This window comes from Chenopodium quinoa, unplaced genomic scaffold (genome assembly GCF_001683475.1).
Source record: "Chenopodium quinoa cultivar QQ74 unplaced genomic scaffold, ASM168347v1, whole genome shotgun sequence".
Classification (NCBI taxonomy): Eukaryota; Viridiplantae; Streptophyta; class Magnoliopsida; order Caryophyllales; family Amaranthaceae; genus Chenopodium; species Chenopodium quinoa.
Window position 1 is genome coordinate 525,104 of NW_018745291.1, and position 27,926 is coordinate 553,029.

Genomic DNA, 27,926 nt, shown 5'->3' on the forward strand with positions numbered 1-27,926 from the left:
GAGGAAATAGTAGAAGGAAAATTTAGCATGTTTTTAATTTTTCTTTTCATGAGGAAGATGATGATGCACAATTTTCGGGAAAATATTTAAAAGTTAGGTAGTTATGCCAGGTCATCGTGTAACAACTAACTTGAAGGCCACTACTACAAAACTTTCATATGATGTCAGCATGTCACCTTAAATAAATTAGTATCCTCTCACCATTACTTGCCCCTCTATCGTGTGTGTTACCTCGCTTTTATATTTTTGTTAGCCTTTATTGATCGTCGCATGCATATTACTATGGGTGTTCCCGCTGCGGTTGTATCCCAAACCGCAAAATTGCGGTTTGTATTTTTTTCAAACTACACTTATAACCAAATCGCACCGTAAAATGCGGTTGCAATTTAGCCACATTTTTTAAAAATTATAATTTTTTTTTTAAAAAAAAGACTTTTTGTTTTATTTTGTGATTATTAATTTATAATTTAAATATTAAACTCTATTTTTAACTTTTAATAAGCTAATAGTAAAAAATTACATCATATTTTTAAGCTATTCTATATATTTTTAATAGAAATAGTATAAAATTGGTATAACGGTTTGCGGTTTGACGGTCTAAAATGTTTCGGAAACCGCACCAAACCACAAAAGTGCGGTTTGGTCATTTTTGGGAACTGCACCACAATTTTCAAACCGCAAGCTGCACCAAACCGCAAAATTGCAGTTTGGTGCGGTCTAGACCGCACTGTGAACAACCCTACATATTAGTACCCCCAAACTCTATCGCCAAAAGACGAGAGCGTCCCTTGATTGGGATTCAGACGCCCATTTGTATTGTTTTGTGCTCACAAGCCCGTTTCCGCAAAAGGCTTGCATTTTTGTCGCCAAAAGGCAAGGTAGCGCCACACGATCTAGTGTCAAAACACTTGAATTGTGAGTGTTACTGTTTCACTAAGAAGTCCCATATTCTTTTTAGAATTTCATTTAAAATTTTATTTTCTTTTAACCAAGTAATGTATTTTTTTCAATCAAAAACACATGTTATGTTAAAATAAACAAATCCACATTCTAATCATCAAGCTACGTAATACGAAGTATAAAACAACCTTACTGAAAAGTCTAGAATGTTGGTAGTAGTGAATAATTGAATTCAATTCACTTGTCATGCACTTATGCCTCAAACTTGAACTTATAAGGTCCATCTACTTCAGGGGAAAAGAAGAGGTTCAACATGCATTATTTAATTTCTTAATTCTTCTTTTATGATAAGGTATTTTGGTATTGAGAAAAATTGTCCCTGTGATAAATAGATAGGTAAAGTGTAGTGTGTCAAAAAATTAAAACGTGTATATACTCTGTAAACTAATTTGAAATAAATAACGTATATGACTATCGAATTGGCGAGAGTATAGATGGGCATAATTTTATTGTTTATTACTAAATAATAGATTTTTATTGTTAAAATGGCTAATTGGCTATGGTATGTAATGGGCTTTGATATATTTTCCCGAATCATAAATTCATAATCCATTTGGATTTTGGGCTTTATAACAATTTTTTTAAATATTTTTTTTTGGAGTAATTAGTGACTAGGCAGAAGAGAAGTTGATGGAATGATGGGTGCAAATTGGCGGGCTATACACCACTCAAAACAGGAGCCGATATCTTGTTTAGCCAATAAGCTTGTGCCACTTACATTTATCTAGATTTTCCTCATTTCATATTAACATCTTAATTAATGTCTAAGTAACCTTTTTATTTTTAATTTTTTAAATTTATTTAACTTTTTACCACTAGCTCTAATTATATTTGTCAATTCTATTGTTTCTTGATCATGTACTAAAATCTAAAATAATACGTAGTATGAGTAAATATTTTATTTATTTATTTATTTTTTGACTAGGAGTAATAATTGTTTATATAAGCAACGGACTTTACTTTAGTTACTCTCTTTGTTCTTTCAATTATTTTACTTTTCGTATATAATTTTTTTTTTAAAAAATAATCTTTCCACTAATGCAATAAATCAATTCAAACATTAAAAAAATTATAGTTAATATTCAAAACTATAAGTAATAATAGATGATATGGACATTAATTTCTTGGTATGGTCTTTCATGATTTCACAATAAAAATAGCCTTAATCTTAATCCCTACATTATTGCAATTGTCATAATTAGAGGATATACTATAGCTAAGTTGCTAGGGCATCTTTAATGCCATGGCATTAGCAGAGACTTGCTTTAAGTATAGCTCTTTGCTGTATAGTACTCGGGGTTTAAATTTTCATTTAAATCGTGAATAACACTCTTGTATAGGGCAAATTAGAGAAGTTGTGTGCCAAAAACAGTCAATCTAATTCATGTTAATGTTGGGACATTAATTTCTCCTATTCGCCTTATCAATATCAAAATCCTTAACCCAAGATAAATTATAAAAGAGACAAGTTTCAAAATATATTAGCCGCATTCATTAAATAATTATAATTTTCTCAGACATTTTAAAATTACTTTGAATTTAAAAATAAAACGACATTTTCCATTCGAGTTGCATACTAGAATATACATTTGTGTATTAAGACATTAAGTTGATAAACTCATTTTATCCCCCACACAAACCTTTGATACCCCATAAACGTGGACAACCTCAACCACAGAAAATAAAGAGAAAATACAACAAAACACACATAAAATAATCTCAATCTTCTTCTTATGCTCAATAAACCGTTATCAAACCTTTACTCTTACATACACTCTCTCTCTTCTATCTCTAAACTGTGGACACCCTGAGATTGAATTTTGTTAAGCTTCCAGTTAGCTGAATCTTGATACACACTCATATATAAGGTAAAAGTTTAAGTGATCATATGATCATTTATTTACCCTTTTACATTTGTTGGTTTTTTGTTATTTTTTTTTTGCTGTTTTACAGTTTAATGTTTATTGGTTTTTCAATTGCAATATGTATATTGATTTGTTGGTTGACTATGAAGTACCCATTAAAGAAAAATTGAAAATTTGCTGCATTAATTTGAATTTGGTTTATTGGAAATTCTGGGTTGATTCTGAAATGTGTTGTTTAAATTCTTGATGAGTGTTTTGCAGTTTTGATAGTTTTCATAAGTATTTGTTTAAATTATATTCTTGCATAATTTTTTTTGAATTGAGTTTATTTGAATAGAGCCTAAAGTTGTTTCTTTGTTTATTAATCCAATTATATTCTAGTAGAAGACTATTAACTAGAAATCAAAAAAATAAGTTACTGAACCCGAAATACCCGAAAATTTTTGAGTTAGGATCAAGGTTGAATTGGCAAAATTTTCGAGTTAGGATCAAGGTTGAATTGGCCAAATCTGTTGTAAACATATAGAACGATCATTTGAAATTGATTGTGGGAAAACAAAATTATGAAAATGTGCTGCTCATTCTGTTCCAATTCAATAAAGTGTAATTACCTTATAGGCTTTACAAGGTACAGGCAGAAAAAACTACTAGTCAATTACGGAGTAACTTTTAAGTGTTGGAAGAAGTCATAATCTGGGAGAAAACAATTTGTATGATTTAGGAAGTAGTATTGAAGATGGGATTAGTGCTTAGTTTTCATTTTTTTAACTGTTGAGTTCCTTCAGATTTGGAATTCAGTGTTGAGCGTCAAGAAATGTTTTGTATGAATGCACTCTAGGTCAATTGGTTATATTGGTTGTGATTTTGTCTATGCATTGCGGTTATGATTGTGGTGTTGTTGCTGCGTGTTGTACTATTATTTTCTGTATCACTCTCTACCCCCCCACATCAGAAAATAAAAAGTGGAGGAATGAAAAATATGAAGAGAAGGCTAACAAAGAGAGGGCACATTGTAGGGGAAATCCCTTGGAACAAAGTGATTCATTTGAGCTTTGGAGTGTGCAGTCCATGTTCTGATGGTGTTGCATGTTCAGGCTTAAGATGGCCACGGCTGCTGTCGTTGGGCTTAGTGCTGGCAAAGGGCTTTTGAGCTCCTCTTTCTATTATTCTGATCTCACCGAAAGGCTCTCTTATTCTACTGGGGAACAGCATCAGATTTCTCCCTCAAAGAATGTGATTGTTGCAAAAGCTAATTTTAATCAACGAGGATCATCAGTCAAGGCTCTTAAAGAATGTGTAGATGGTGCGACAATTCCTCCGATTACTGAACCATGGATTTCAAGATCTTCTCCTGTAGAAGAGGAGACTTTGGATCCTGAAACTCCACTGGAAGCTCTACTTTTACTTCAAAAGTCTATGCTTGAAAAGCAGTTGGAGTTATCCTTTGAACGCACTGGTACGAATGATGTGCTTAGGGAGAATAATTCTAAGGAGCGTGTCACATCATCAGGAACCCCAGCTCGAGTACGAAGGATAAATGCTAGGAAGAGAAGTCAGGGAAAGAAGATATCCACAAAAGAAAGCAAGAGAGAGAAGCCTCTAGTGACTACCGTAAGTCCTGAGCTTCTCCAGAATCGTTCGATAGGGTATGTGAGAGGTATGACAAACGATGTATTGCTGACTCATTCCCAAGTTGTGAATTTATCTCGAAAGATTGAAGCTGGTCTATCCTTGGAGGAGCATAAATCAAGGTAGCTAATGTTTCTACCACTAGTTGTAAGGTTTCTTATGGACTGTAGTTTTTACAAACTGTTCACAATATATTGCTTGAGACGGCTAAATACACTGGCCTTTGTTCCAACTCACATGTAGCTAGGCTGGAAAAAAGCTTGGCATTTCCTATAGGATTGTACTTTTTTTCAACAACATTATTTCTCGAATGATCTTCATGTCTCAGTTTGAGATTAAATATAAATGTCAATGAATATTATAATAAAAAACTGTATCTCCTTAGGTAATTTCAGAACAGTCTATATTAGCAATTAGGGGTCATTGTTGCTGCTTGCAACAGTAGTTTGTTCATGTCATCTATGCTGCAACTTTTCTACTGAATTTATGAATTTTTTTTGGTAATCTTTTGATTGTCTTTTCAGACTGAAAGAGAAACTAGGGTGTGAACCTTCTGATGAGCAACTTGCGAACTCCTTAAGGATGAACCGTGCTGAAGTAAGATCCAAACTAATTGAGTGTTCGCTGGCCAGAGAAAAATTGGCTATGAGCAATGTACGCTTGGTCATGTCAATTGCTCAAAAGTATGAGAACATGGGTGCTGACATGGCTGACCTTGTACAGGTGACTTTCTTTCATGAACTTAGGCCTAAATTTTGCTTATGTAATGCTTCATTTAGTACATCATCAGCACTCATGTGAAATTCATCAAAAATTCAATGTAGGGTGGATTGATTGGACTACTCCGTGGAATTGAGAAGTTTGATTCCTCCAAAGGGTTCAAAATTTCAACATATGTTTACTGGTGGATACGTCAAGTAAGTGGATTACTCATGTTAGTTGCCATGTAGATTACTCATGTTAGTTGCTATGTAGCTCTCCAACCCTTATTATGCTGTTCTTTAGAGAATAAATCTGCTTTTTCTGATGGAAGTTGATGGTGGATAACTTAATACACGTGTTGAGTTTTTCTGCTTATCTTGGAGTACAAATATCCATTTAACTACTTGTACAGAAGTAATACAGAATTCTAATGGATCAATTGTAGATTATACACTTGAATACCTACTTCGAGATATAGTTAATTGAAGAAGCTGTATATCTACCTGTCAATTCTACTGCAGAATTTACTGGCTATGTTTATCTTCTCCTCCTGGTTTCACTCTAAGGTTTGACTTCTTCTTCAGGGTGTTTCCAGAGCACTAGTGGAAAATTCAAGAACTTTGAGGTTACCTACTCATCTCCATGAAAGACTAAGCTTAATTCGCAGTGCAAAAAATAAACTTGAAGAGAAAGGGATAGATCCATCAATTGATGTAAGCTCTTCTCCTTTAATGTATTTGATGAAGATATATATATTTTTTTGTTTTTTTTTTTTTTTTTTTTTTTTTTTTTTTTTTTTTTTTTTGTGTGTGTGTGTGTGTGTGTGGTATATATCACTAATTTTTCCCATGATACTTTTGTTTATAATTAGAAGAGTACAACTTGAAATGAATCCCTTATTCCCTTATGTTTACTAATTTTAACTAGTAGCTAATTAATACTCGTTACTTTGCAAAATTTTAAAAAATTCTGTTACATATTGTGTTAACCTTCTGAACTTTTTGCAGAGAATTGCTGAATCTTTAAACTTAACTCATAAAAAAGTTCAGAATGCTACAGAGGTTAGTATCAGTTGCTGTAATTAATATAAGGCATGTAATGTGGTGTTTTTCTCTTGCCTTGTTCTTATTCTTACTTATAATTGGTGCAGGCTGTCAGATCTGTCTTGTCATTGGACAGGGAAGCCTTCCCTTCTTTAAATGGACTCCCAGGAGAGACTTATCATAGTGTAAGTATATTCTGATAAACGATGCAGTCATGCTCTTCGATTAGACCCTTATCTAATCACTTGATTTTCTGATCTGAAGTTATTTTTCTCCGTCAAACAGATTTCTATGTTTAAAATCTAGCTGATTTTCACTTATTCACTAGTGTTTTTTGTTACACGCAATTACTCATTGCCACATATAAAAATTGATTTTTACCAGTTAATACTGCTTTTTTTTAATTAAATATTAAAAAATTAAGTTGAAGTTAATACTGCTTTTTTTATTTAAATATTAAAAAATATTAAAAGATCCTTAGAGATGTTAAATTTTACTTTTTCTTGGTTGATCTGATTTTTATTGTTAATAATCTTAACAAATTGTTTTCCTTGGCTGTCAGTATATTGCGGATAATCGTCTCGAGAATAACCCATGGCATGGTGTAGATGAATGGACACTCAAGGTATTTACATCTGATTAAACAATGTGTGTCATGTTTCTGAAATACCTGTTTGTCCTTATCTTTACAATAGTCTTAATGGCATCACCTCTATTGATCAATCCAAAACTTCAGGTTGCACTTACTAGCTTTTTCTTGGTTCTAACTCATTATCTAACTTTAAAAAGGAATGATAAAAACAAAGGATAAATGTGTGCTGGTTAAGTAAATTTGAGAATGAAGAGCAAATATTGAACACTAATTTATATCTTGAACAATTTATTTGACCTGTTCATCAATTGAAATTCTTCCATGTTAGTTGGCTTTGAATGGTATTACTTCACTTGTATGGGTTATATTGCTTTTGACCCTTTGTTAGCCTGCTATCTTGTTGTAAATCACACTTCTTAATTTGCTTTCTTGTAGAATAATGATCAGATATCATCTAGCAATGCTAGTGTCTGCTATTGTAATGCATGTATTCTCTTCAGAAGCCGCATTAGTCTAACATCGGAGGCAATTTGAGTTAAAAGTTTTGAACTGTATGAGAATCATATGTTTACAGAGATATGCATATTACACTTTAAGGTCCTTATACCCATACCTCCAGTGCTCATGGCTTCTTAAAATCTATTCATAAGATCATTGAGATGTATACTTTCATTTTTCACAGTTATTAACATAATGACTTCCCTTCTTTACAGCAAGACGTAAGCAATCTTATAGACTCCACACTCAGGCAACGAGAGAAAGCTATAATACGTCTTTACTATGGCCTGGATGAAAAATCTCTGACTTGGGAAGAAATCAGCAAAAGGTGAGGTGGAATATACATCATTCTTATTAGCTCACTCTCTCCCTCCTTGATTCAGAGTTTTAGGCTTTGTTTTCTTCAATCTTCGTGTCTCTCTTACGTTAACTCTTTGGGTCAGAGGGAGTATGTTATTTAAACTCAATCCTAACTTCTAAATCTCCTTTTTTTTTTTTTCTTAATTCCATACATAACTTGATTTCATTTGCTAAATTGCTATATTACATGGCATATGTTCTGTTTTCAGGATTGGTTTGTCAAGAGAAAGAGTCCGGCAGGTTGGATTAGTCGCGTTGGAGAAACTAAAACTTGCTGCAAGAAAGCGAAGGATGGATGCCTTGTTGGTGAAACACTAGTACGGCATACAATTCGTAGTCTATTGTAGATCGTATCGACTGTATATATATGAAGTATATAACAGAAATGAACATCACATTCACTTCTTACAGTAAGTCGAAGTTTTCCGTCAGGGGAGGCTTACACTTGAACACTTCCTATTTTCAAGACAATTTATCCACTGTTTCTGAGATTCAACAAGATTGTTGTATAATGTATAGTTGTATGTAAGGGGGTCACTGCACAACTACTTATGCTTTCTGTATTAATACAAGATCTTTTTTCCTAATATAATAGAAGCATATTATATATATATGATTATATACATTCTGCCCTTTTCTTATCTTGATACAAAGATGGTTGGATACTTGTATGTTTTTGCATCTGGATATGCTATTTTGTAGTAATTATCCCGGTGTTAAGGGAAGTCTCTGATATCTTAAGGCCAAATAAAGCCTACTGTGAAAGTCTCTGAACTACTTATTGTGAAGCTGCATGTTGTGAGATTGGGGTGACTTCTTATGCAGTATTTTCTTTAAAGCTTCGAGTTTCAATTTTTAATGTCACACAATACGTTAGTGTGAAACAGTCTCATCTAAGTCTGTTCATAAATTAGCCCGAGAAGGTCTCCACCAAGACTTTCCGTTTAACAGTTGTAGTTTGGTCCTTGGTCCATACATTAATTTGTTTCATATAGACAAAAATCGCAAAAATTTAAACACAATTACATAAAAATTAAAATTGACCCGATTACACGAACACTTAACACGATAGTTGGCTAGGCAACGTAACAGCATTACTACATTACATATCAAGCTTTTTATTTGTAACGAACGTACACTTGAAAGCTAGTTAAAGTTCCATTAACAATTTGTTTAGGCTTAAGTTTTTAGTCCTGTGACTTGGCTTTATCTTGAGGATCAACAGCATCCTAGTTTAGACAGGATGAGGGCAGCACCTTTGGCAGATACCGTTGTAGTCACGACGACCGCAGCAACCATATCGGCAGCTGTCACGGCCACCAGGATATCCTCCACCACCATGGCCAGGGTATCCTCCACCACCATGGCCAGGGTATCCGCCACCGCCCTGGCCAGGGTATCCACCTCGGCCAGGGTAACCGTATTTGGCATCTTCTATGCCGTTCGCCTTGTTGTGAGCTACATGAAATTTTTAACGGATCAAGAAAAAGTTACAAGTAAGATTTAATTGTCACGTTACTAATTCAAAGATATACAAAGCCCAAATGCATAAGAAAAAGGAATATATTTTGAATATAATAACCTCTTAATTTAAGATATTTGTGTGAAAAATGTCACAATACGTCAATATTTAGTTGTCACATTACTAGTTCAAATTACACTATTAACGCGACTATATAATTAAAAACTGGCAGATTGAATAGACGAGCATGTAAACAAAATACATAAAAACTCACCAGCATTGTTAGAGTCCACAGCCATCTCTCGGGCTGCTTCCCCGGCATATGCAATTGCGAAAACAACAGCCACAATGCATAGCACAAGTAAAGTTTTCGAAGCCATACTTAACTTTTTAGCTCGATCTCGATCTCGATCTCTATAACAATGAAGGGTGTATATGTAGAAGAGATTGTTGTGGATGCAAATATGAAGCTACGTTTGGTTCCTTTTATAGGCAAATATGCTTGCGGTGGGAAAGACAGGAAGTCGGGAGCCATATGAACAAGGAATGGGATGTCTGAATTGTACAGTTTTTTTTTTTTTTTTTTTTTTTTTTTTTTTGACAATAGCAATGAATTGTACAGTTGTTATTTAAATGTTATAAAATTTAGGAGAATTATTTGTTTTTGTCAGTAACAATAGGGGATAAATTAAATTATCTATACAAGCATCGTATAATATTAAAGGACGTTGTTACGATATATTTTTATGCATGTGTTATTCAATTATCTCATTACAAGTATTAAACACATGACCTTTGATATGGAAAGCAAGATTTTAATTCTCAATCTTATGCAAATGTTACGTACTTACGTTTTTATTCTGTCAAAAGATATTAAAGCTTTATACTTTGTACTTCATATTCACGTAATTAATTTGATTAGTCCATAAATGTATTTATAGATTTTATACATAGAAATGATGGGCCATTGTGCTATACTGTTATATATAGTCCAATAATATTAGGACTATTACGAGTAACAATTAAAATTAGTCGTCGGCTATATATATGATACAGTCGTACATTTTGTCCCCACTTATATTTACCAAATTGGATTAAGTAGAAAAATTTCCTTAGGTCTCAGACTGATCCTATACAAAACGAACCAACAATGTCAAATTGTCAATAACTAAATAATTTGCAAAACCAAGCATGGCATAGTTCATTTTGATTATTGTATACACCATACAAAACCCAAAAATTCACCATTTTTAGAATCAAGCTTACCATTTTATTTTATTTTTTGTGAAGAATGTCTCAACTTAACATTAGAAAAATTATACATTTATACGTACTAAAAAGTTATGTGAAATATTTAAAAAGTTAAGATAGAAAATCTAAAAAAAAAATCCCACATGATTATTTATTTTTCTTGCATAGAAGGATTAGAAGGTGCAAGTAAAAAAGAAAGGAGGATGTATGTAGAGCAAAGTTACAATCATAAACTCATAATGCATTTCAGAGTTCACAAGGTAATCCTGGACAACAAAGTTTTTTCACTGTTAAGCAAGAACACGCCCCAATTTCACCTGGGATTTGACCAAATTACAAAGACGGCCAAGGAGCCAAATTGCTAAATCTATCTTAATGCTTACCAAAGCTGAAAGCAAACATCATACGGTTCTTGCAAAATCGATCTTCCAAATTATGAGACCAAGAAACACTTGCTACATCGTGTAACAAGATATGGGCATCACAGACATTCCTACATTTCAAACACTTGATAAAAAGCAATCTCTGCCAATTGCTGTGGAGCTCCTAAGCCCACACAATCGGAAAAGATCACTATCATTAAAGGACAAGCTGAGATTTAACCTAAGTTAAAGAGTTTGCTGCAATTTCTTTCAGACAAACAGCCAATAGACCAGTAAAACCAACTAGCAATGACTCTCCTAAAGAACAAATATGTTCTTATTCGAAGAAAAGCTATACAACTAAAAACATAAAGGGCACCAGTGTTCTCCCAGTATCCAAATTATCACACATATACCCACTCTATTCACAGATATCAATGTAACTAAGTTTTGCTGTTGTAAATCAATTTGCAGAGAGAAAGATCAGGTAGCAACAGCTAAATCAGATGGACGTGCAGAGCTGCTAGATTCACCTGTCGCAATTACACCCTTTGCAGTTGAGTACTCACTCGAAGAAGCAGGCGTCTCGGGGTGTTTGATATTCAAAGCATCAGGAATATTATCAACAGCCTGGACATAGATAGAACAGTGACCAAAGTTATTAATAGGCTGAGAAATGCTTGTATTGTTCTGTTGTAATGCAATTAATTTTTTTTTTTTCAAATTTATATAATGAAGTAACAGAGACTTGTAATAATGCAAGCAAAAACAAGAGAAATACCTCTAAATGGGTCAGCATGTCAACTGCAGAATCTAGGTCACCGCTATTAACATAATAGACATCAGCAATAGACTGATCAGAAACACCAGGAAACATCATTTGTAGATAAGCTAGGTCCATTTCAGACTCTTCATCCATGAATTTGATGTCTGTTTCCTGAGAACATTCGGAAGATACACCATCAGCAGCATTCTTCAACTTGTTATCATCCTTAGTAGGGAGACCAACCACACTAACAGCATTCGGAAGGGTCTTAGGGCCATTATGCTCATTTACCTCTCGCTTGGAGATTGGTACATATGAAGCAGCGTTTGGATTCAAAGACGATGTGCTTGATTTCATCATGGCAACTTGCAGGAAAGTGCTGCAGTAAAAGCAAAAAAACACATCAACCGAGGCCACTTACACTTAATGCCCAACGATGAGCCACGTCACATAAAAAAAGGTTGATTCTGTGAAATTATTGGCTAATAACTAACTAACAATACAAATTTCAAACTTCCATTTCTGCAGAAAAGAAATATGCAATATTGTTATAACTTTTAACAACTGTTATACCCGTTCAACGATACAGAACAGAATAGTCAACACGACAAGAAAGAATTCCTATGACACATTTCTTTTGATCCAAAACACAAGTCGTTCTACAATATCAACACAACATGAAATGTCACTATATAACATTAATGTAGCATCGTATTCCATGTTATATTACCAATGCAATACTAAATTCCACTATACAATAAGAATGTACTTTCAACTTTTACAGAGTTCTAATTTCTTATCATGTCCAAAGTAACACAAATCAACTTAAGCGACTTGTTTCTTGGATTAGAAAGAGCAGTAAACTTCTGAAACGAGCTCCGTAACAAACATTATCACGCACAAAGGCTACGAGTCATCAAACTGCCGCGACAACATTCGAGTGGATACCAAATACCAAAACAAGTCAGCACGCAGGCCATATTTTCTTTAAGCAAGTAATATTCCCCAGAATGTCAAAAACAGAACGACGGCGTTAATTCCAGCTAAAAAGTAGGTATTCATTAGGTAGCAAGTATTAATACACTAGCTACTCCACAAAAACATTAAAATACTCTTACCAAATTAAACCTAGCTTTAAATTCCCAAAATCAATCTGTTTCTCACCAATGTAAATAAGGGCAGCATAAAATTAATCCAATAACTCAGCAGAATAGCTCATTTCCAGTCAAATTCAACACAGTTAATCGCAAAACAAAGATACAATCAACAATTAATCGACAATCAATAGCAACAAAAAGCAGAAACAATGATCAAACAACAAAAGATCATTCATACAATCATACATATATCTAAATAACCAATCAAAAATAGACAAAAATTTCAAAATAAAATAAAAAAGAACTATCATACCAAAAACAAAATTCAAAGTCAATCGTTAATCAAAACAAAGATAGTTCAAAGAATGATGAACAACGATAAAAGATAATAAAGAAAAGAGAGAAAGTACTCACAATAATTCGATTGATTGATCGATCGAAGAGAAAAACAAACCCTAGAAATGAAGAGATGATTACGATTGATGATCGAAGATGAAAAGGTAGGAAGGTCTTTAAGAGAGAGAAAGAGAATAATGAAGGTACTTTTATTCCTGGAATTCTCGTACTCCGCAAATTTATAAGGGGGTAGATTCTGAGAATAATGGTAACCGTTTGGCTACTACACCATTTTATTATTTTTACCACCATTTAATTTTATTTAATTTAATTACATAATTTTATTAACCAACCACTAATCCATTTTATTAGCATGATGTGGATGTCATATATTTTTACAAATTATTGGTATTTGGCAACCACCTCAACATAACACACCCGACATACTCTAAATAAAATTTTAAAAAGCGTAAAAGTTTTGTGTGGAATGGTTTTGCGCTTTTACGTTGTTTTGATTTGATATTTTTAGATTAAATTTTTGTTTTATGTTGTTATTGTTTCCATACCTGGTAATGAGCTAGATTTTATCCGCGTAATGCACCGATTAAAATTTTTATTTGGATTGAATTTTATAAACTTTTTTTTTCTTCTCAAATTGTATCTTTAAATATAGAAATTACTTGTATATATTTTTATTTTGAAAGAGTATTTTGATGCAAATCTTGGACAGTAAAATTAAGGAGTCAATGAACACTAAGTAAAAGTTAATGCAACCCTTACAAAAATAATTTGTAAAAAATGGACTATGACATAAGTATGAAATTAAAATTAGTCGGTCTGGTTATGAATATAAACTAGTTAGGCTTCTAGCCCCTTTGATGCACATGCCATTACTTTTGGTTAATTTTCTTAAGGTGTGTTGTTTGTTAATGTTATGTATAGGTATTCATGTGAAAATTAAAATGTCGCCATAGAGATAATAATAAAAAAAAAAAGAAAAAAAAGAAAAAGAAAAGTAGCCATGACCAATTTAAAAACAATTTTTTAAAAAAGCAGCATAACAGAATGATACTCTTAACAACTCATATCTTGAAATTTTCTCAACACATTTTTTTTTCAATATATTAGTAACTCTCGTCTGTATCACAAATTAAAAGTGGTTTTCTAAAATGTACATGGAAGTGTCAGTTTACAACGTTAACATCATCAATATTCAACCCTAGTGCACAGCTTCACAGCTACAGTGAAACTTGCAGAGAGGCTGTTAATAGGCACAATTCAGTCATTCCTATTTTACAAGCAACACAATGAGTATGCATCAGTAGCCAACTCGCTACCAAATTATCAACAATGGCAACATCCGACTCGGGTTATATACTTATATGCCTACATGGATTGCAATCCGGCACCCAATCCAGTCTGGCCACCATGTCAACCATATCACCATCACCCATGCTTTCCGTTTCACCACCTAAACCACAGCAAGTGGGTGTACCCTCTCTCCAATAAGCAAGGAGTCAAGGACATTGATACGATGAAATCCCATATTTTAAGCAAACCAAATCTAATGAATTGGGTCTTCAGAAATTTCTGCAAGAAAGCAGCATTGCATGGATTAAAATGAGTTGACCAGCATAAAGAGACGGGTCAAGAATTTGCAGTCACAGCCATAATTGCCCAGTCTTACAGAAGATATGAATGAACATTCCCATAATCAGCAATTAGCCCCTCAACGCTGTCAAGAAATCACTTCAATGGTCATCTTCGTTTAGTCCAGGGCAGTTGGAGTCGGAGAGGAGAGCTTCCATGGATTCATACTGAAATTAAGGTAGGTAAATTTCAGGGGTTAGCTATCAAATGATGCAACTTACAGTTTGCCTTTTAATTGTATGAGTAACAATATTAATATTGAAAAGGCCTCACAGTGATTTAGGCACACTCCTGACATCCACAAAAGAGGCAATAGTGATGTTCTTCTCTAAGCTTCTCCAACAACTCTAGCAAATCCTGTATCAGATACACCAGAACTGTCATTTAGTGGATTCATATAGTAAAAAAGAAATAACTGTAACACACCATCCAAACAACCATGAATAGAGGCTTTTCATTTCAGACATACACGAGGCAAGAGGAAAAAAAAAATCAGCCATATAATTTTATCAATTGCAGACATTAAGAATCATAGCAGCCCTGGTAAGTAGCACTCTCAGGCATAGCCTAAGCTACATGTGAAAACGAATTTTATCAATTGCAAACATTACGATTCATTAATGATAATAGACTTTGTCAAAAAAATAAAATAATAATACACTATATCAATGATACTTAGCAGATCACTGACATCGGTATGCAGAGCCAAACGAGTCACAAATGCAAGCGTCAGGCATAATTTGAAACTCAAATCAACTTAACACAATAAAATACTCAAATTTCAGGCATGAGCATGACTTTTCTTTCCACAACTAGCCACACCATGGCTTGTGGCAGTCAGTAGAAAGATATGGGAGTCAAGAACAAAGAGTAAGTTAAAAAGGAAGATGCAGGAATCCATCTAAAGCAAAATGTAAGGTGTATTATCAATTTAGTTCTTTTTTAACCATTACACTTTTAAAAATTGTATTTACTTATGATTCGACTCTTGTACTTGAGTTAAAACTTATTTAGCCAAAACTTATTCCAAACTAGAAAATATTTTTCTAGCACCATATAGTCATGGACTAACTTTCCATTACACCTATTAACAAGCTGTAAGCTCCATCCAAGTCATAATACAATTCATAAATTCTATACTAGGGTTGTCCCAAAATTATTATCGTCTTTCCCTGACTATAGCATGTCACTCTCCTTTAATGGCTTCAACCTAACAACCTTTTATTACTTTTGCAGGAGATTATTTTCATAAAACTCACCCAATTGTCAAAGGATCACTAATCTACAACGATGCATTTAACCTTTATTTTAGCATGGTGCAAATTAACTGCCAATAACAAGGTGAAAACAAATTAGACTCAGAAAATGACCTAACTCGTTGAAATTAAAACACGCTTAGCCATTATCAAAATTCGAAGTTGTCTGAGTCATGATACGAAATGTTCCTGCAACATAAATTAGGACGACTCACAAATCTAGTGCAAGTGCTTCATATGCTGCTTGAAAACACTTGAACAGGCTGAAAATCTATGTAGCTCACTACAACGGCGCTTTGTTTAGCCAAAACCAAGAAAGGCTAAAGCTGAATATCTAATTACTCGTGATAATCAAGGTCCATAAACCTCAAAAAAGTGTAATAATCACATCTTTTCGAGCCCTGCCATTTGTCTAAGCTCAGAACAGTAGGATTTCTTACACTGTCAAGGTTACTTTTTTTTTACCCCTAAATATAGTGCTCCCTAAATCATATTGGGACTAAGGCTTTATTGTTGTTGTAAATATAGTGGTCCCCCCGTATGTAGCCAGCCAATCATTACAAAAACCTCTCCAACTTATTCATTCTTTCCATTTCAAAATCTAGAACTCAATCAATAATCCAGCACAAATGAGTGTATAGAGCAGATCTACCACATCAACTTGCCCAATTCCTTTTTCTAGTAATTGGCATCATTGAAGCCTTAACCTATGTCTTCTAGAGCAGATCTAATTGTTCACGAGTTTATGAAATCATACATCTCAAGGCCAGCCTGAGTCTTACCATATCCATTAACATTGGATATTTTGGAGACATGACCTGGTAATGATGGATGTCAAATTATGACAATCTCCCTAAGCTTTGGGTCACAACTTGAAAGTTGATTATAAAATTTATAACTAAACCCTAACAATGGATTTTGCAGGTATTATGATTTCTTCCATTCTATAAGATACAAATATATACATTAGATACACTCCCAAAAAAAATGCATGAATGAGTAAACTACCTTGTTCTAACAATCATTTCTCTCACATAACTACATGAGAAATGAAAAATTTTCACAGTGATGAACTAGATACTCTGATGTCTATGAAATCCTTTCCCTGCATGTGGTTCCCGCAACTTTACAGTTTACACCCTCACATTGATGGGAAATTTAGGAGAGGAGAAAAGACATAACATGCATTTCAACTGAATTACACCAGAGTACCACACAGATCAAAATCCCCCATCATCATATAACCATACATTTTAATCCTCCGGACCATGAGTCCACAGCTACAAACCATGTTAAAAGAAGTTACAGCCACAAAAAGAAGCCACAAACCAAACTCTTTTCAAGTGAACCAGTTATTCATTATATAAAAAAGATTGATCTGTTATTCTTATTAAAGAAAAATCAAATGAATCAGTTATTCCATTCCCTTTCGCCTAACACAGAACTAAACATAGAATATGTGATTAACCCAACAACACATGATATACTCACAAAGTATCCTTCAGGATCCAACAGTCATAGATAGAACCCGGTCACAATTCACATAACTCCATGTGTAGAAATTAAGGAAAAATTCCAAGTGAGATTCAAGTAAGGATATCAGCAATACAATACAAGAATACCTACATAAACCAAATCGCTTATAGTCTTCACCCAACTAAGCTTATGAAAGTGAAATAACAAATCCACTGCAAGATGGTAATCATTATGGCTAATCGGCTTTCACCAAAACTAAAGATTTATGTACACTTAAAAGTGGAATGTCTTTGCACATATAATGTTCCTAGCTTAATAGAACAAGGATACAAGTATGATAGAAGAACACGGATCCTAACCAAAAACAGATATCTTAAAAACATTAAACCTTAAAAGTCTTCACCCATTTAATTTATAAAAAGCAAATAACAATGTCTAAACAACATCAATTTAGAGGGTGGACTGGTGGAGGACAGCCACACCGCGATAATTTGCACCAAAAGGTCCTGTAAAATCATTGCAATTTCGACTCTGCAAACTGGCATTCAAATTTTATTAAGAAAACAAAATGTTGGGCAATATCAAACAATATAAGATGACAAATTACTCCACTAAATATAAATCATGAACACAAGAGAATAACCATTAAACACAAACAGCTCAAAATTCAACAACTAATACCAACAAATATAGTTCCAATAAAATATAGCTCTTCAGTAATAACTTCCTCTTACTCCTCATCATCCCCATCATCACCTTCCTCTTTCTCCAACATTCCTGTCCTCGACCGGCGTATCTCCAACCCAATTGGCTCCTCTCGACCCACTGAACCCTCCTTTCCTAGCCCTTTTCTTGGGGTATACCCCATTTGTTTCAGCAATTTGAACCCAATATATTTGACTGAGGAGTTGCTGATTGGAGATTTTCTGGGATTTTCTAGGGGTTTTTATAATCACTCAAAATAATCAGCTCACCTGGCACCTTTCTCCGGGTCCACCCTTAAAAACGGTTACAGCAATTAGATTTCCTCCGCTTTCTCTCTCCTCTGCAATAAACTCACACTTCCATTTTCACTCTCTTCATTCTAATAAAATAATAAAATAATAATAATCACTCCAAGCAGCTGACCTGGCACTTTCTCTAACAGTATCAGCTGACTTGGCACCTTTCTTTGAGCCCACACTTAAAAACGGTTACAGCAACTGGATTTCCCGCTTTCTCTCTCCTCTGCAACAACAAACTCTCACACTCCCATTTTCTCTCTCCTCGTTCTCACCATTTCAACCCTATTCGCCATTGTTACTACTCAAGCTTTTGCTTAATTCTTCGTCATTCACGCACTTCTCTTCTTTCTTGCAACATACTTCAATTTCACATTATTCGTTTAATTCGACCATTCTTGGTTGAATTTCCTTTGTTCGTTCGTAATCAAATTTTGTTTCAGGTATAATTTCTGCACATTTTTGAGCTTCATGTTTTTAGATTATTTTTTGATCATTCACTCTGTTTTCGTATCAACTACTCAAGCTCTTGCTTAATTCTTCGTCATTCACGCACTTCACTTCTTTCTTGCAGCCTACTGATACTTCAATTTCACATAGTTTCGTTTAATTCGACCATTCTTGGTTGAATTTCCTTTGTTCGTTCGTAATCAAATTTTGTTTCAGGTATGATTTCTGCACATTTTTGAGATTCATGTTTATAGATTATTTTTTGATCTTTCAAACTCTGTTTTCGTATTAACTACTCAAGTTTTTGCTTAATTCTTCGTCATTCACGCGCTTCACTTCTTTCTTGCAGCCTACTGATACTTCAATTTCACATAGTTTCGTTTAATTCGACCATTCTTGGTTGAATTTACTTTGTTCGTTCGTAATCAAATTTTGTTTCAGGTATAATTTCTGCACAATTTTGAGCTTCATGTTTTTAGATTATTTTTTGATCTTTCAAACTCTGTTTTCGTATTAGTGTAATTCATATTGGAACTCTGTTTTTATGATTATTGGTTTTCATGTAATTGATTCTACAATAATTTCTGCATTTTTTTCGATTTCTAGTGAGAATTGAAGATGGAAATGTCGATGCGTTTTTTTGACTATTTGTGTACTGCTGGTGTTCGTTTTTGCTACTCTTTCTTTGGATGCCGCTAATCCAAACGACGGTAATATTTCTCTCTCAGTTTATTTGCAAATTATTTCTTAAAGAGGGGATTATAATCGGATAATATGAATGGAAAATTGTTATTCAAATACATGCTGTAATGCTGTTACATTATTTAGGTTACTAGATAATTTTCTGTGATTATAAACTAAAATTTGTTTGAATGGAATATCCAAGCTTTTTATTAAATTAGTTTGGTTTTGCATGTTTACTATAACTAAAAAAAAAAAAATCATTTACCTTGATATAATCCCGGAATATTTAATCTTATTAGTTGAGCCATCGCGCCTGTGATAGCCCTAAAATAATGTTAAGTGTCAATAAATACGGTAATATGTAGTGTAAGTGAATGTGTATATCGTTACGGCGTAGAAATTATTGTTATTATTTTTTTTTATTATTATAATTTGATATTTGATGGAAAACGTTAGAGTAAGAATAAGTGTTTTGTAATTAAGTCAGAGGTGATTAAAGTTGGCTTCGCCCGATTTTGGGCAAAAATTTTCAGCCCGAAATCGGGTTGGGCTCGGATCGGCAATTTTTATTTTGTCCAGTTTGGGAATGTCTTTTTTATGCATATTTAGTTGATTTTTAGGCCCGATCCGAAAATGACCTGAAAAGTCCGCACAACTCGGCCATTTTGGGCGGGTTTGGACACAAAAGTTTCGACCTAAGAATTAGGCACTTTTAGCTTCGGTCCGACTCGTCCAATGATCACCTCTAAATTAAGTATAGATATATGATTATTTAGAAGTAGGCAATAATGTTAATTTTGTTTATTTCAATAGAAATAGTGATTAAAAAAAAAACAATTTCATCAAAACTAAAATTGAATTTTTTTTGCTTTTTCTTGTTTAGTCGACGTTGAGGCTCTCACTGCACGACCAGACTCTTTTCTCAGTCGTCTGATACGACTGAGTTACACCTTTTTCAGACTGGGATGGTTGGCCCCAGCAGCGTTCTGGCATGTCCAGCCTCTTCTCAGTCGTCTGTTGCTTGACTTGACTCCTTCGGTAGTACCGTCCTTGACTCTAGCGCCTTCCTCGGCTCCGACTTCTTCGCCGTCCCCGCCTCTGAGCCCGCCGTCTTCGCCTCCGACCCCGTCGTCCCCGCCTCCGACCCCGTCTCCGGCTCCGACACCACAGCCTTCCACCTGTCTTAGGCTACGAGATTTCTTCAGGTAGACTTTTTAATTTTCTGATTTCTACGGCATTAAAAGTCGGCATATATTATATTTTATTAAAATATAAATAATTAATTGTTTTTACAGGTTGAGTGTCGCTGCGTACGGGGTCATCTTTACCGTGGCTTTTGGTGCGGCGTTATTTGTCTTAGGGTTGTTTTATGATCAACCTTTGGTAAGTTTAATAATAATAATAATAATCATAATAATAATAATAATAATAATAATAATAATAATAATATATTATTGTTTGTTTCAGGACAGAGTAGGTAGAGAGGTTGTAGGTGGAGTTTTCACCGGAGTTGCGGTCATCACGTTTCTTCTTGCACATGTGCTTCCAGACTGAGCTAGGATGCTATTGTTCATATTTGTAAATTTCAGAAAATTTTGATTTGTTTATATTTTTTGGCTTAAACTGTGACTTGTACTGTTTTTTTTTTTTTCAATTGCAATTTGCATTTGTGCTGCCAAAAAAAAAGCAACAATATCGAACATATCATCTATCAATACTGAAGAATCTAAATCAACCCACATACTAAATTGTAAACCAAACCAAAACCCACATCAAATACTTAAGTATTCAATCCAATTGATAAATCTATTTTATATATATTTTTATTCCCCGTCCCACGGTCATATTTGTACTTATTTGAACTCTACGGAGCTATTTTTATTACTAATATACGTTTTCTGGTGTTTTTTAGAGTTGGTATTATTTTGTAGGAATTTGCAGAATTATGATACTTTTCGAGTTTAGTGAGCCACTACAAAGACATTAGAGTTTGATCGTATTTTATGACCAAATATTTTTAAGCCCAATACCGAGTTAGAGGAATTTAATTTGGTGGTTAAAGGCTCGATTAAGTGAAAAGGTCTAAATTAATATCGTTAAGTCCAAAAGAGGAGATTGGGCTCAAAGCTAGAGTAGTCCAATACCAAGGAGAACACTCAAGCCCGCGCGTGAAGAAGCCCAGCTCGCTGCCAGACAGCCTGGCCCGATCGGGCGGATGTGTGCTGCTTCAATAGTTGGGCTATTTCCTTTCTTGGGCTTGCTGATTTTGGGTTTAGGTTGTTGATTGGTTTGTAAAGTGGACTTTGGTTTTCTTGGGAGTTTGATTGGTTTGTAAAGTGGACTTTGATTTTGGGCTATTTTCTTTCTTGGGCTTGAGGATTTGTAAAACACTAAAACCCCTTTTGCTGGGTATACAAGGGATAGTACGTAGGTGGGTTTGGGGGGAGTTTAATTTTAATTAGTTTTATTTTGATTTTCCTTATGCAGCTTTATTTTAGTTTCTTAGATTAGTTTAGCTTTTTAGTTTTGTTCTTTAGTTAGATGTTAAGATTTTATTTTAATGCTTTGACTTAAATTCTTGGTTTCATGCTTTACGAAAATCATAGTTTTATTCTTTGATTATTTTTATTTTTTATTTAATTATATTATTATTGTTTTAAATATGTTTAATTTTATTACTTTGATTATTTTAGTTTTAAATATGTGTGAGTAGTTTTATTTTTAGGGTTGTGGGGATCCATGAATAATATGAAGGGGTAATTTATTATTGTTGATTATTGATGATTGGTTAATTTCCTATTGATTGATTTAATGCTATGCAATTAGATTTGCGCAGGTTTAATTGTATGAGTGTTGCAATATTGATTCGAGATTCGCGAGATGAGAATTGATGTTTAGGCTTAGTTTCAATAGGCATGTTAATCTATAGTGGATTGCTAAACATCGCCCGCAAATCTCCACATAAAGCCCACAAAATTAGAGTGAAATGTCACTTTTGCCCTCAAAGTAAAAAACACAATTTCTTCTCTCTATTCTCTACTTCCACTTTCTCTCTCTAAAAAACTTTCCGAGCGATGTCGAGGCGGCCCGGCAAGGAAGTGGCGGCACTGGCGGCGGGTGGACAGCGGTTTTCCGGCGAGAAGGTATTTTTTATTAATTTTGTTTTTAAAAATTAAAAAAAAAAGTTCGGAGGCGGTGGCGGCGCCTAGGCCAGACGCCACCACCACGGCGGCGGCGCCTAGGCCAGACGCCACCACCACGGCGGCGGCGCCTAGGCCAAACGCCACCACCACGGCGGCGGCGCCTAGGCTAGACGCCGTGACGGTGGCGGTGGCGTCTGGCCCAGGCGCCACCACCACGGCACCGGCGTCTGGCCAATGCGCTGCCGCCGTGGTAGTGGCGTCTGGGCTAGGCGCCGCCGCCTATATATTTTTTTTTTAATTTTTTTTTGGTTTTAAATTTGAAATTTAATTTTCGAAAATAATTTTTTTTTTTTGTTTTTTTTTAAATTTGTTTTTCTTTTTTTTAATTTTAAATTTTATGTTTCTGATTTTTTGTTTATTTTGTTTTAAATTTTGTTGCTTTTTTTCAAAAAAATTTTATGTTCCTCTTTTTTTTTTTTTTTTTAATTTTTAATTTTATGTTCTTGTTTATTGTTTTTGTTTTTTTTTTTTTTGAATTTGTTTTTTTACTTAAAAAAAATTTTATGTTCCCTTTTTTTTTTTATAAATTTTTTTTAAAATTTTGATGTTCTTCTTTTTTTAAGTTTTTATAATTTTATATTTTTTAAGTTTTGTGAGTTTTTTGTTTTGGTTTAAAAGATGCATTAAAAAAACTTTATTAAAAAAAATTTAATTCAAAAAAAATTAAAACAAAATTAAACAAACGCAAACAAAAATCCATAAAAAAAACATAATTATAAAAAACAAATAAAAAAAAAAACAAAAACAAACAAACAAACAAAAAAAAAAAAATTTTTTACTTTGTTTTTTCCAATTTGTTTTTTTTGGGTAATTTTTTTTTTTGCTTTGTTTTTTCCAATTTTTTATTTATTTATTTATTAGGTTATTAATTTTTTTATTTTTAGGTTGTTAATATTTTGTAATGTTTTTAATTTATTTTCCATCATATGTATATTGTTTTATTTATTTATTTTAATTACTTTTTTTATGTTTATATTACATGTTTATATTGCATATTACATGTTTTGTTATTTTGTGTTAGGCATCGTATTTTCGTTCTGCGGCTGGGAAGAGTATGGACATTATGAGAAGTACGATCAACTCAATGGAGAGCTCGGGGCCCAGACACGTTAGATCCCGTGGTATTTCGGCCTCGGCTCGTAGAGAACGGGTGCACTATTCTGAGGATGATGAAGATGATGATGGTGATGAGGAGGAGGAGGAGGAGGATGCAGATGAGGATGTGGACGATCAGAGTGGACCATATGATGATTACGGTCCATTCAGTCAGAGGCTTGATGATGTGTATGAGACGCGTAGGGTAGACGTGCGTAAGGGTAGAGATGGTAGATTTGTTAGTAGATCTGGCACATCATCTGCGTCCACTGTGTCTGCGGTTAGCAGAAAACGGTCGAGGGCCGTTAATGATTCTTGGGTGGTGAGGGGCGAGGTGGCTGGGGGACCTATAGACGGGAGTGTGATTCCTAGCTTTCTAGGACACATCGCTACCCGTATTTGGGAGGACCAAGAGCGGGCTTTGGATAGCGGCATTTTGAAATGCCAAACCCGGGAGAGGACTTGTAACTTCTTGTGTAGTTGGGCTGAGGCTTGGCCGGAGGAGAGCGAGATGGTCGGCCGATTGAGGGGCACTAGAGTGAGCCACCTTCCTGCCACCATGCATGAGAGGATTGACTCGACGCTGATCACGGCTTTCGTTGAGCGATGGCAGCCGGACACGAACTCTTTCCACCTTCCGTTCGGTGAGATGACGATCATGTTGCATGACGTCGAGGCCATCCTTGGGATTCCCGTAGAGGGAAACCGAGCATCTGTTGTCACAGATGCGGATCAGGCAGATTTATTGGCGGAGCTGTTGGCGGTGGATAGGGCTGCGCTGTACACAGCGGCACTTGGTGTGTGGGATCACGGCGGTGTTAAGATCGCAGCAGTTTTGCAGCGATGTTTGCACCCCACTTCACGTAGGACGCAGGACACACAGCTGGCTGCATATGTTTTTCTTCTTCTCGGGTGTACCTTGTTTCCGGATAAGAGCGGAAACAAGCTCAGGCCACGCGACATAGTTGACGCGTGTGAGCCCGACAGAGTAGGCCAGTTTTCTTGGGGGTCGGCTACATTAGCGTACATGTATCGCCAGTTAGGATTCTCGAGCCGGGCTGATGCGGCAGGTATCACTGGATGTATGACGTTGTTACAGACGTGGATATACGAGTATTTCCCGGCGTTTCGACCACACCGCGACCCGGTTCCTATTGGGGATGGCCAGCCACGTGCCTGTGCGTGGAGTCCGCGTGTCGAGAAGAAGTCCATTGACCGCCTGCGATCGATACGGTTATTGCTTGACAGGATGTCCCCATTAGAGGTAAAGTGTTTAAATTATTTCTACTTTTATAGTTTGATGTGTTTATTGTATGAATCTTACTAATTTTAAAAAATGTGCAGGTGAACTGGATGCCTTTCGGCCAGAACCCTAGTAATAGGGTACCCAGGACCCTCTACACGGGACTGATTCAGTATCGTGAGATCGTAGAGGCGTACATGCCGCAGCGCTGTCTTCGCCAGCTTGGATATGTCCAAGTTGTTCCTCCTCCACCAGCATGGCCCAGTAAGGCCGTCCGATCTGCGTCGTCGAAGGAGTACGTCGTCCAATGGCCGGCAAGCATGATTGGCACGTGGGAGCAGTTTCCGATGGTTGCCCGCATATGGATTGAGCAGCTGCAGCGGCCGCCAACTGGGGTGGCTGCCATGTGTGACCAGCACTACATGGAGTGGTACAACCGGCACTCGCACCCGAGGTTGATCAGAGACGTCCACCACGGCGACGACGCCGATGATGATGATGTGCCACCGCCCACTGCCGTGGATGCGGTACGTCTCATAAAACATTTGTAGTTGTGTTTTTTTTCATATAATACGTCGTTATTGAATTTTATGTGTTTTGTTATGTGTAGTGGATGGGAAAGATGACGCAGTTGGGACACAGACTTTTTGAGGAGAGGGACAACATGACGACTGCAACAGGCAGAGCTGTTATTGATGAACTGGAACGGGCCCTTGAGCAGTGGCAGTGGGCGTCACAGAGAGATTATTGATATGTCGGCAGTGCATTTATATAACATTTTCCTAGTTGTTTGTAAAAGTTAACATTATCTATTCTTATAATTATTATTTTAAGTTCTTAGAATTTGACATTATATTTTTAGTTTTTATAATTTTTATTTTAAGTTGTAATTAGTGGGCATACGAAAATTAAATACAAGTTCACATTTAAATGGGAAAACTAAATACGAAAATTAGAATCCGAAAATTAAATAAATGGGAAAAACATAGCAATAACAATATTAGGTCACATAGAAAAGGCAACTAGATTGTTCCACTGCTGCACCCGGTCATGATATAGCGCATCCCAGCCCTCTACGCTTGCTGTACGAATGGTGTACCACGTTGGTATGATCGGTGGGACCGGAAAATCGGGTGACAGGTCCAGTCGGATGAAATGTCTGTATGACGGCCCCAGAAATCCAATAGCAACCTCTCTTACCGGTCTGGTGACGGTCTCACGCGAACACCAAGGCAGAACCGTGGTACATGGATAGTAAGCTCCACCATGCAAACCAAGGCCGAAATGCATCACTGCACACTTGTAGATGTTTGCAACGGCGAAGAGATCAAGGGGCGCGTCGAACCAATGATTTTGACCGCAACGTCCTCCTCCCCACCGGATACGCTGCAGAGACCTATCCAAGTCCTGTCCGTACACGTGGCGATAAACAGCTCGGTTTGAGGCGATTTCACTGTACATCAACTGACGCACTAAACCGTAGTTGTCTTCACCCATCTGAAACACATCAGCCACAACCCGAAATCCGCAGTTACCATCTGCAACCACATCATTCCACCCGTCCAGGAACGGCATCATGATGTTAGGGATCCTGTCTTTATATGGAAAATGTTCAATGTCCATTCTACCTGTTGCACACATCAAAAAACACAATTAACAAGTCAGCAGAAAACTAAACAAACACTCTAAAAAGTAAATTAAAACCGAACCTTTACTCTGAACTGACACCCACAACCTTTCCGCTTTGTATCAAACCGAATCGCTTGACTGAAATCTCGTTCCTCCCTTTTGCGATAACGGTCGCATCTCAAAATGCGATCCATTCTACCATCCCGTTGAGATTTATGAGTTGCTACTACTAAACAAAAACCTGATCTAATTGCAACATGTTTCGCCCAATCAACCGCTTGTTGAGCATCTTCGAACAGACCATCGTGTACAAAAATCCCACTATAATCATTTCCGTCTCCACCATAATCCTGCAACAATAACATATAAATATAATCACATAAGATTAGATTAAATTAATACATTTGACACAACATTAGCACAAAAGCAAAAACAATAATAAAATATAAACAACAAACAAAGAAATAAACAAAAAGTATTCAAAAAAAAAAAAAAAACAAAACACAAAAATAAAAAACATAAACAAAACTTTAGATTAAATAAAAAAAAATAAACCAAAAAAATAAAAACAAAAAAAAAACATAAACATAAAAAACATAGCGATCAAAAACACAAAAATCAAACACAAAATTTTACATTACATTTTAAAACAATTAAAAACAAAACAAAAAAAAACCAAAAAAAAACGAAAAAAATTGTAACACAAAAAAAAAAAAAAAAATAAACAAATTTTAAATTAAATTTAAAAAAAAAAAAAAAAAACAAAAAAAGAGCAGTGGCGCCTGGCCAGGACGCCGCCACCGTGGCGGTGGCGTCTAGCCAGGACGCCGCCACCGTGGCGATGGCGCCTGGCCAGGACGCCGCTTCCATGGTGGCGGCGTCTTGGCCAGACGCCACGACCACGGTGGCGGCGTCCTGGCCAGGCGCCACCGCCACGGTGGCGGCGTCCTGGCTAGGCGCCACCACTACGGTCACGGCGTCCCGGCAGGACGCCAGCCGCCAATTCGTGGTTTTAGATGGCTTCGTACCTCCTTTTCCGGCGTCAACGGCGTCTCTCCGGTGCATCTAGCCGACGTTGAGGGCTCTTCGGTTTCACTCGGCGATCCAGTCCTGCTCCACATTTTTGGTGAGTGAAAAATTTCATTTTCGGTAAAAATTAAAACAAGGGCAATAATGTCAACATTTTTAAAAAATGTGGGCTTTATGTAGAAAAACGCGGGCGATGTTTAACAAGTCCCAATCTATAAATGGTTAGGTCGAGATTTGAGAGATGAGATTTAATACCAGTAGATTAATTATGTGATTATAATACGTAG

General features: G+C 35.5%; 4 protein-coding genes across 5 annotated transcripts; 2 read left to right on the forward strand and 2 right to left on the reverse strand.

Annotated features, from left to right (window-relative positions):
- The first annotated feature begins 2,610 nt into the window (after window positions 1-2,610).
- Window positions 2,611-8,272, forward strand: LOC110712144 (RNA polymerase sigma factor sigA-like). Of its 2 annotated transcripts, none has more exons than XM_021890575.1 (10): window positions 2,611-2,828; window positions 3,842-4,576; window positions 4,979-5,177; window positions 5,279-5,371; window positions 5,741-5,869; window positions 6,164-6,217; window positions 6,307-6,384; window positions 6,762-6,824; window positions 7,505-7,617; window positions 7,859-8,272. In XM_021890575.1, the coding sequence occupies exons 2-10, from the start codon at window positions 3,912-3,914 to the stop codon at window positions 7,965-7,967; spliced, it is 1,503 nt and encodes a 500-aa protein (XP_021746267.1). In that variant the 5' UTR covers window positions 2,611-2,828; window positions 3,842-3,911; the 3' UTR covers window positions 7,968-8,272. The 2 variants fall into 2 exon arrangements, with proteins under 2 accessions (XP_021746267.1, XP_021746268.1); XM_021890576.1 differs by having other exon boundaries at window positions 3,920-4,576.
- A 611-nt stretch (window positions 8,273-8,883) lies between these two features.
- LOC110712250 (cold and drought-regulated protein CORA-like) lies at window positions 8,884-9,491 on the reverse strand. Its single transcript, XM_021890712.1, has 2 exons — window positions 9,386-9,491; window positions 8,884-9,107 (listed from the first exon to the last, which is right to left on the reverse strand). The coding sequence occupies exons 1-2, from the start codon at window positions 9,489-9,491 to the stop codon at window positions 8,884-8,886; spliced, it is 330 nt and encodes a 109-aa protein (XP_021746404.1).
- Window positions 9,492-10,572: 1,081 nt separating this feature from the next.
- LOC110712194 (polyadenylate-binding protein-interacting protein 5-like) lies at window positions 10,573-13,175 on the reverse strand. The gene is made up of 3 exons (XM_021890648.1): window positions 13,002-13,175; window positions 11,506-11,869; window positions 10,573-11,354 (listed from the first exon to the last, which is right to left on the reverse strand). Exons 2-3 carry the CDS (start codon window positions 11,848-11,850, stop codon window positions 11,208-11,210), a joined length of 492 nt encoding a protein of 163 aa, XP_021746340.1. The 5' UTR covers window positions 11,851-11,869; window positions 13,002-13,175; the 3' UTR covers window positions 10,573-11,207.
- Window positions 13,176-23,603: 10,428 nt separating this feature from the next.
- Window positions 23,604-25,850, forward strand: LOC110712213 (protein MAIN-LIKE 1-like). Its single transcript, XM_021890672.1, has 3 exons — window positions 23,604-25,002; window positions 25,083-25,508; window positions 25,592-25,850. Exons 1-3 carry the CDS (start codon window positions 23,698-23,700, stop codon window positions 25,730-25,732), a joined length of 1,872 nt encoding a protein of 623 aa, XP_021746364.1. The 5' UTR covers window positions 23,604-23,697; the 3' UTR covers window positions 25,733-25,850.
- Window positions 25,851-27,926: the final 2,076 nt, after the last annotated feature.